This window comes from Plasmopara halstedii (genome assembly GCF_900000015.1).
Source record: "Plasmopara halstedii genome assembly, contig: Scaffold_262, whole genome shotgun sequence".
NCBI classification, from domain to species: domain Eukaryota; phylum Oomycota; class Peronosporomycetes; order Peronosporales; family Peronosporaceae; genus Plasmopara; species Plasmopara halstedii.
In genome coordinates this window covers 112,306-121,297 of record NW_020187183.1, presented here as the reverse complement: position 1 = coordinate 121,297, position 8,992 = coordinate 112,306, and the positions used below count along the sequence as shown (strand labels likewise).

General features: G+C 47.1%; 3 protein-coding genes across 3 annotated transcripts; 2 read left to right on the top strand and 1 right to left on the bottom strand.

Moving 5' to 3' along the window:
- Positions 1-2,154: 2,154 nt before the first annotated feature.
- Positions 2,155-2,594, top strand: PHALS_04473 (uncharacterized protein; the record flags this gene model as incomplete). Its single annotated transcript, XM_024722285.1, has 2 exons — positions 2,155-2,447; positions 2,483-2,594. The coding sequence occupies 2 exons, from the start codon at positions 2,155-2,157 to the stop codon at positions 2,592-2,594; spliced, it is 405 nt and encodes a 134-aa protein (XP_024573376.1).
- A 1,709-nt stretch (positions 2,595-4,303) lies between these two features.
- PHALS_04472 (hypothetical protein L915_17157) lies at positions 4,304-6,379 on the top strand (the record flags this gene model as incomplete). The annotated part of the gene is made up of 2 exons (XM_024722284.1): positions 4,304-4,408; positions 4,490-6,379. The coding sequence occupies 2 exons, from the start codon at positions 4,304-4,306 to the stop codon at positions 6,377-6,379; spliced, it is 1,995 nt and encodes a 664-aa protein (XP_024573375.1).
- Positions 6,380-6,907: 528 nt separating this feature from the next.
- PHALS_04471 (uncharacterized protein) lies at positions 6,908-8,808 on the bottom strand (the record flags this gene model as incomplete). Its single annotated transcript, XM_024722283.1, has 4 exons — positions 6,908-7,136; positions 7,200-8,458; positions 8,525-8,624; positions 8,756-8,808. The coding sequence occupies 4 exons, from the start codon at positions 8,806-8,808 to the stop codon at positions 6,908-6,910; spliced, it is 1,641 nt and encodes a 546-aa protein (XP_024573374.1).
- Between the last annotated feature and the right edge of the window lie 184 nt (positions 8,809-8,992).

Here is an 8,992-nt window from a genome sequence, read left to right as displayed (position 1 = left end):
GATGACGACGGACTTTGTCCTCCAACGCTCGAAGAGCATCGCGAGTCACCGGACGGCGGATGACCAAGTCGTCATCTTCCGCCACCGACTCTTCTCGATGGTAATGGTGGCCACTACATCGTTGAAAGCCTTGTGGGTCGACGTCGTCGACGGGATTTAAACCAGTACCTTGTGAAGTGGCGGGGATACCCAAACTTCGAAAACTCGTGGAAGTTTGAGGTGCCACTTCGGCAAGACTGTCCAAACGTCGTAGGCGCCTATGATCAGAAGGATCACGCCGCTTCGCGTCGCCTTGCGTACCGAGCTTCTCGGCAGTAGCTCGGGAAGCCGAAGGGCCATGCGCTGAGCCCAACCTATGGTTCTGAGCTGCTGTGGTCGTAGACTCACCCGTGTGAGAAACCACAGAGCTCGCGGGACCGTTATGGGTTGTTCCATATGTCGCTGGGCGACAATTCGCAGGAGGTCGGCGTTGCATTTTGAGTTTGTCTAACCCAAATCTGAGATGGCGCTCAACGCGAACGTCCACTTCCTAGTAGCTTCGCTGTAAGATAGACAGCGAAGAAAGTTTCCGGTGCCTCTGCACCCATCGCTCAAAGCGCTCATCGTTATCTGCGGCGGTTTCGCCAGTGTTTAGCAAAACTGGAATAGTCTGCATTGTGGGAACAGGAGCACCTACGTTTTGAGCTCGAAGTCGGTATCGATCCATTACGATCTCCTGGATACCAAAAGCGAGCTCGCAGAGCCTTCCGCTGATCAAGCTCAGCTTGTAGTGGCCGGAGGCCCGACTAAGAAGACGCCTAACGATCGAGTGATCGCGGCTTTTGCTTCAGCAGCGGGACCGCCGAGCAGAAGCCTTATTCCACACGAGGGTCTAAGACCGAACGTGGATACAGCGCAGGAGAGTGGCTATGTGAGCAGCCTCCAAATGCTGTTCCTGCGCCTCGTCAAGACGATTGGTAATAATACCACTTCCACCGGACGCCGAGAAATCGGGGAACGGACATGGTGTTCGCAGGGTTTGATCTGGGCTCACGTTGCGCCGTTGGCGCACTTCATCTTCATCGTCATTCCATGTTGGGAAAGGAGTGTCCGACTCGTAGTCGACTCCTCCAGCTCGAATTTTGTCGCCCGAGGCGGGCGCGGTGTGTTGCACTCAGTTGCCGAGGGCTTGGGATGTGTTTACCGTGAGGCCGCGGACGTTCTGTCCAGAGGTGCACCCTGTGCAGAAGAAGAAGGGCCTTGCCCGCGGGCCCTCGGAACCAACCAGGCTGGGTGTTGTGCGTGTCGTGGACACAGTGCCCATAGAACGGAGAAGGTTTAAAGCTAAACTTAAGAACTTGAGGGTGTCTCAGACACGCGTGTCTCGTATGGCAACCGTCAAATGCATATAGAGGATATTCACAATTTTGATGGGGAGAGCGTAACAGGGGTTACACGTGCCCTTGTACGAAAGGGCGGATCGCAGAAGATTCTGCGATCGTACATAGATGTGTACTATGTAATCACACAGTGGTATGGCTACACCGTAACAAGATGCCGCTACGTGGCAGGAATGCCAGTAGTAATGCATATTACTATATTAATCAGATTGATTAGGTATTACTATATTTACTAGGAAAGCCTAGGGTTTAAGATATTGACGGCCCTGCCGCAGCTAAAACAATTGATTAATACGGTTTCGATTTTGAACAGAAGTGTCCGTTTGCCTTGCTAACGGTTTTGGTAAATGGAGATAGCGGATTGCGATCCGCTACACTCGCACTAGTTCTTGGAAAGAACGTAAGGTAGGCGACCTTAGATTAGCTTCCTTCAAGCAAAGAGCTGCGGCAGCCCCGCTGCACTTACACCGACTTACTATAACACTGGTCTTAAATGTTATAATAAAGTGAGGTCATCGCAACGAAGAATTGCTCAACCACCGCAGACTTTTGACGCGACCAAATGATCGGCGACGTAGACGCCGACTACTGTATAATCATCGCCATCACTTAAGCAAAGGCACATATTGCTGATACATTACTCGAAGACTGCTTTAAAGAGTCTAATGGCACAGTAAGCAACCGATATCGACTTGAAATATTTACTCGGTGAAATTGTTCTTCAATAAGAACGGTTCGTCGAGTATTTGCCGTATGGCCACATCAATTACTGTCTATGGTTTATTTCGATGATGGAACACTCTCTAAGACCACTCCACCTTTGCACTGCGCGCACACTCCATGCCTGTTGCATACGGTGATGGTTGTTGTAACATCCCATCCAGAACCTAAATTGAGGTCCGGCTTGTCCTTACGAGCTGGTCTGATTGGCGGTCCCAGCTTGCCCGTCCACATGCGCAAAGGTCCTAGTGATTACTGTTTCAGCTGCTACGTATTTGACAGTGTCAACTCCAGCTTTGATCTATCGGAGGTCACCCCCTGGCGCCGCAGCAAAGCCCTTAAGCAAATGTGCGTATGAGCCTTCCGCTCAAATGAAGTGCTAGTCGTGTGCTCAATGTCGACCGAGCGCGCTTTCTTTTCCCGATGATCTCCACTCCGTTCACCAGTGATGGTAATTCTGTCCCTTCCGCGAGGTCAGCGACTCCCAAGGACTGATTAAAACAATTTGAGTATTGAGGAAGAATGCACGTGGCCGCATAAGTTTTGCAACTCTGTAGACCGGTTCAGCACAGCAAACTTTTCTATAAAAGCGTTGCTTGAAATTTGAGTTTGCGAATCACGGAGCACGACGCTGACGATAATATGAATGCTTACCAACTCCAGCTTTTGCTGTCAGCAACCCTGCTCATATTCATGTGACTGCTACTAAAGATGCTGCCTAAATCTTGAGCTTACTATAAAGCCGGGTTTTACGCGCTAGTAACTAAATTTCTTTGTGGCTACGACTAGAGAAGGCCTTATGTATTTAGGATGGACCATAATTCTTAGCTTGCTGACACTGCGTGTTCCGACAGACTTATGCGTATAGATCAAACCTTAACATACAATGCGAGTCCAGCCACCTGCATGTTTTTCGCCCTCGGATCTCTTCCACAGCGTCGAGATTTCGTCGCATGACACTTGATCATTTCGATATAAAATCATCAATTTTGCTACGAAGTGCTAGTGGAAGAGTAGAGTTATATTGACAGCCGCTCTCCACCGAAAATTGTGATGCTGTCAGATAAACACCGGCTGCTAATCTTACTTACTATATTGATGAGATTTGGCTTGTAGAGGCGTGTATTGTTTGTTAAATGCAAACATCGTGAGCAAGAGCACGTTTTATCGCGGTTGCTCTTCGTAACTGCTTTTTGAAAAGGATATTTCGATACGCCAGGAGCCATGGTACCAATGCAAAGAAATATGTTTCAAATTAAATGTAATCAGCAAAAATCAAAAACATCTCGAGAATAGAGTAACGTAACTTTGATATAGTCAATACCAATAGCTGTACTTCGCCACGATACTTGATTACCACCATTTTACTGCGAAACATCAATGATATCGCAAGAGGCGTACCAAGAATGCAAGGTGTCAAAACTGGTTATTCGATAAAACCATTTTTAAGAGTTATCCGGTGTAGGCAGAACGGGTAAAACCGGTACACATATTTGTCTTACGTATTTAGCTTTTCGAAAATCGCGTGCGGCAAGCGAATCAATAAACGACTTGCCAGGCTTGTGAGTATGGTAGATAGCGTTTGCTCAGGGATGTTTGAGTATGCTGAGTGTGATGTTGGAAAGTCTGTGTCGATAAAGTTGTACGGCATCACTTTTATTTGTCGTATCTACAGCATAAGTACAAAATCACACTGAAAAATATAATATTTTTTGTGAGTATTATAGTTATTGTTCCTATCTTGTTAAATATTAACAAAACTTATGTGCCTAAAACGAACATAATCCGCCAGCGAGCTGATTGGACCGTGACTCTTAATTACTCCGTAAACAAGAAGAGTAACCCCCAACGTTGTGGCTGTTTAAATTACAGTACACATATTTTGAGGTCGCCCGACCATCTGTTTACCTTATCCAAGCGATTGCGATACAGGTCCGACTTTTAAAAAGCGTAATAAATGCAAGTTACTCTTGTGATCCTCCGAGTCACACGTAGGATTTTTAAGCAATTATCATTCGCGATGCTAAAGACAAATTCATGCACATCTAGTTCTTGAGCCCCACGCTGTTACCCGTAGTCGGCAAGCCAGTGAAGTGGAGAAGGGTTCATAGTGCATTAGTCTTATCCACTTTAGCGGTAGCGCAGATTCAAGGTGCACAAGATCTCGAGCCAAAACTTGTCTAAGATATAAGCTATTGCGTACGATGAATAATCCTACTGTTCACGATTTCCCAAGAACGCTATTACACCTGGGACGGGAAACAATACATCCGCCTCAGAAAAACTTGTCTCAGATTCGATATGGTAAGGTCGGTCAATACTGTTTGTTCTTATGGCATCTTCGTACTTAGGGCAAGGAGGCAGCTTTTTTTCACTAAAGAACGCTACAGAACGCGGGAAACCGACCGCGCAAGAGAGAAGACGCACAACAGATCTCGCCCCGGACAGAACAAGCCGTGATGAGTAACATACAACGCTCTAGTCCCGTAAGCGACCGCGTTTGGGCACAAGCTGTTCACGCCGTAATCAACCGCCGCATGTCGCTATGTCAAGCTTCACAAGCATATGGCCTCCAACAGGCAGCACTCCATCGTCTCGTTCGTCAACATACGCTGCAGCATCTACGCCATTCTCCGCGGCAGTCCGCCACCAGCCCAAACAACATCGATGAGCGACGCTTCGCGCTACCAGTCGCTAACAGCAGTGGCGTGTCATCTAACGATAGCTACGTATTTCCGCGCCTTAATCCACAGGCGCTCGACCAACGCAGCCCAAATGGTAGACAGTTGCCGAGCGTGGTTCCTATGACTTCCGTCATGACACCGCCACCACCATTTTGTGAGCTCACGCCCGAGCTCAACAACGAAATCATGTTTGTACTACGTGAGCGATTCTCACAGCAGTATGACAACTACGCGATCAACGATGAACGCTTTAACCGATTTGAAGGCTACACGGACTCCGACATTATTAACATTGTGCGCGGAATTGTTAGCCAGAATGGCCGATCGCTACCATCGAAATTTCCGTCAACTTGCTGGCTTTCCATGTTCAAGCGCGAAAACGACCTCGTCAATGTGGACGAGATGGATGATGCTAATAGCAGGAGTAGAACTGACAGTGGTCACAGCTTAAAAAGCCTGCTCACGTCACAACAGCTGCCTCAGGATCGGTACAATCGAAGCTGCGAGCAAGAACAACAATCTTTTGGTTTTCAACGCGGAGGTGATACGCAGCGATGGATCCAGAGTCCCAGCTATCGTCAGCTAAGTAGTTTGTCTCCGACTTCCCCGCTGGGGCAAAAACCGGTGCACCTTCGTAATTTATACGCTTGGGAAGACGTTAATGGGGTTGGCAGCTCCATTCATCAACAGCATGTATGTTCACCTCAACAGTCGCATCAATCAACAGAAGAAATCGAGTATCATCGAAAGCTAAGCTCTGAATACAGTAACGACCGTACGGGCAATAGTTCTATCGATCGCAACTACCGTCAGAGCAACTTGGTACCCGCTAAAGTTTGGGAAGCCGCTATGGAAGATGTTGCTATTCATGGAATGAGTCTGCGTAACGCTGCTAAAGCGCACGGAGTGCACTTCGCAGCACTTCATCGGCGTTTAAAAAAGCGCCAGCAGCATAAGCTCAATGCACCCTGTGAACCCAATTACATTCCATTTGAAGATGAGGCCGGGGTTATTCGAGTGATTCACGCACGTGCTGACATGGGTGTATTGCTGACTTTCACCGAGCTGGTCGATCTTCTCAAACGAACAGCACTGAAGCATCGCTCGTCGCTACCGGAAAATGTCGCGACTGCGCTTGTGCGCAAATTCCAATCTCGCGTAGAACAGTCCGTTCGCCACCTCATTATTGACTGGCCGAATTCACCAAACAACGTACTGTATCGCTTACGTGACACCAGTAGTAGTGAAGCCGATAATGATGATATGAACGGTGGTCTGCATGTTGTCAGGGCTAGTACACCTTCCAGTATCAGTGGAACTAGTGGTGAAAGCGGTTCCTCATCATCATCGGGGTCATCGCCATTGTCCTCTTCAAATACGCAATTATCTACATCTTTGCCGGTAATGCAGAAGTGTTGGGATAGCGCTGCACCGCCGCGAGTGAATTTAACCACCAGCAACAATCCCAGCAGTGCCAATAGCGTGGAGACTGATAATAGTAGCAACGATAGCAGTGGAAACACTTCCTCCGACAACGTATCACCCGACGAAAATGAAGCGTCGCGGAACAAGCCGTGCATGATTCTTCGCCTGTAGCGTTTGTCTACCCGCGGACCAAGTGGATTGTATCTATACACGGGATGAATCTCCTGATTTCAGTTTTAACTGCGCTCGTTTTAACACTCGACAAATCGTCCGGCGCTGTCACGTATTAAGTAAATTACCGTAAGATAGAGGCGTTTATTGTTGTAATTTAGACGTACCTTGTCCATCCTTAAAATGCCCCCTTATATGTCCTAATAAAGGTTATCGCTATATGCCGGCGAAGTTGTGAGATTCCACTATGGTCGTGAACTGGTAGGACCAACGTGCCCATTAGTGGCTAAAAGCATCGGAAGATTTGTGCATGCCTGGAGCGACTGTCTTCTTAAAAAAATTCCTTTCGGCGTGTACTACATTGATATATTATAAGCAAAACCCCATAAATTATGTGCAAACAAAGCACCGCACTCGCGATTTCTCTTGATCGATGAAGTCAGATTTTATACCTCGAAGAGGCACAGGGTTTACTTATTTATCGCAATCTTTTTACATCAACAGCAGCTCTACTCATTAAAAAAATGCTCACGCTTTTTTGACATTCATGTACATATCGATGAAGTCTAGGTCTTGCAGCAGCTCGCGGTACCGGTTAGCCTTCATCGTTGCAGCCTCAGGCCCACAAAAAAGAACGGCATCTAATTCCTTTTTCGAGGCATCAGCAACTGCCAATACGTCCTCAGCTAAAAGTAACCCTTTCTTATGTGCAGCTAATGCAGCTCCTGCAAACGTCTCGAAAAAATCGACGCCGTTGCTATGATCACCAAGCATAAATAATCAGCTAGATACCAGAAAAGACCAAATTCTAATACCTTACGCAGTGTAGTCTCGCTTTAAGCCGCCGTCACCCGTTCGAGCAAAAATTGGATTCACGTTGTGAACAAAAGTAGCAAGAACTTGTTCTGAGCAGTGTTTAAGCAGTTGTGAAGCAAGTAATGCATCTCCTTGGCCCGAGTCACCAAAAAAAACAAATTTGAACTCTGGAAAGAGAGCTGCGAAGCGAAAAAAGTTGTCCAGCTTCAGATTAGCTATTTTCTTGTTACTCACAAGGCCTTTTACTGATCCATTTAGTACAGTGACATTTGGCAAGCCCAATTTCTTTAAGTGTTGCAGTGTCAAGTAACGACCGACACTGAGCCACCCACGAGGTCGTGCCGTAAGGAAAGTAATAGTGGGCCGCACACCACCACCTTTTGGGTCTAGTGCCAGTCCTCGCGAAAGCCGCGCGAATAATTTTGATACACCGGGGTATGGAACGTGAAGAGGGTAACGCTTGTCAATCCAACCAGGAAAAAGCGTGTCGTCAATATCACTCACTACTTTTACAAGGTTGGGCTGCTGTGTCTTTACTTTGAGACTCTCCAGTGCGATATGCTGCATCATGGTAACAACTTCTGTTATATTCTTGTTCTCGAATATCAACTGAATAAGATCTCCTGTATGTAGAAGTTCTTCCTTCGCGCGCGTCTTTCGATAAAATGTGTCATTTTCCGATGCTCCGCTGTCTTTGAAGGGCGTATGATCAACGTTATCAATAACTAACCATTCGTCTGCGTGAATCTTTTCTTTTAAAACCGAAAGCTCGAGTCCATAAGTGCCGCAGACGACATTTTTAGCCGCTGTGTGCAAAACGGCTTTGTCACGAATCAAAGTTGACAGCAAACATTGTTGAATGGCACGAATGATCAGAGCCCGGTTGGCAATAGTAATTTCCTTCAATCGTTGTCTTGTGACAACGTCCAGGACTTTCGCTCGCACAAACGGTGTACATGAGTGCAGCATGAAGCCAATCATTGTCCTGCAAAATTGGTTCGAATCTTCAGGCGATGTAGCACCTAATATCCCATTAAGACTGGCCGCTGATGCTGCCGCCAGCACATTGTGGCAGGCCAGTGGATCGTCTTGCCGCCGATTACGGGGCTTCAAGTGCACTTCCTTTTCCTTCTCGTCACAGAATACAATGGCAGTATTCGTATTTTTGAGAGTCTTATAACGCCAGATTGTGCGTTGTTTAAGACCCTTCAGCTTTTGCTGCAACCCATCAGCCGCCAGAGCCCATGTGGACACCTCGCGTAGCTGGGGACAATTAATACGTCAGTCGTATTTCGTGCAACTATACAAATTAATAATAACGCAACGTACCAACGGCAACTGCGCACGTAATAATGAAAGGGGTATTGCATGAAAGCATGGAGGGGTGATGCGTCGACTGCGAAGGCGCACAACCTTCTGTTGCTGACGTCTGAGATGCATAAATTAAAAAAAGCCCACCGACTGAGCCATCACTCGGAATTTACTGGTTAATAATCTGCTTAAGTCATGTCGGTTTTGGTGCAGTCTATATCGTCATCCATTGCCAATTAGCAATCGTACCCGTTTGCAGAGCTGAAAGAAGTGAGTCGACTGAGCTTTTTGATCCAGCACATAGTCCACGTTTTGCGCAGCTCAAGTCAAAAATATTCAAACACACAGATTTCTAGATACTGTCATTTTGGTCAATATTAGCTCCGCTACTTAAGCGCTCACCCCATTGAGTATACAGGCGGACCCAGTGGCGCGGGTCGAGTGGTCAATGCTTCTGGGCCTAACGTTGTGTGGCGCGGGTTCGAT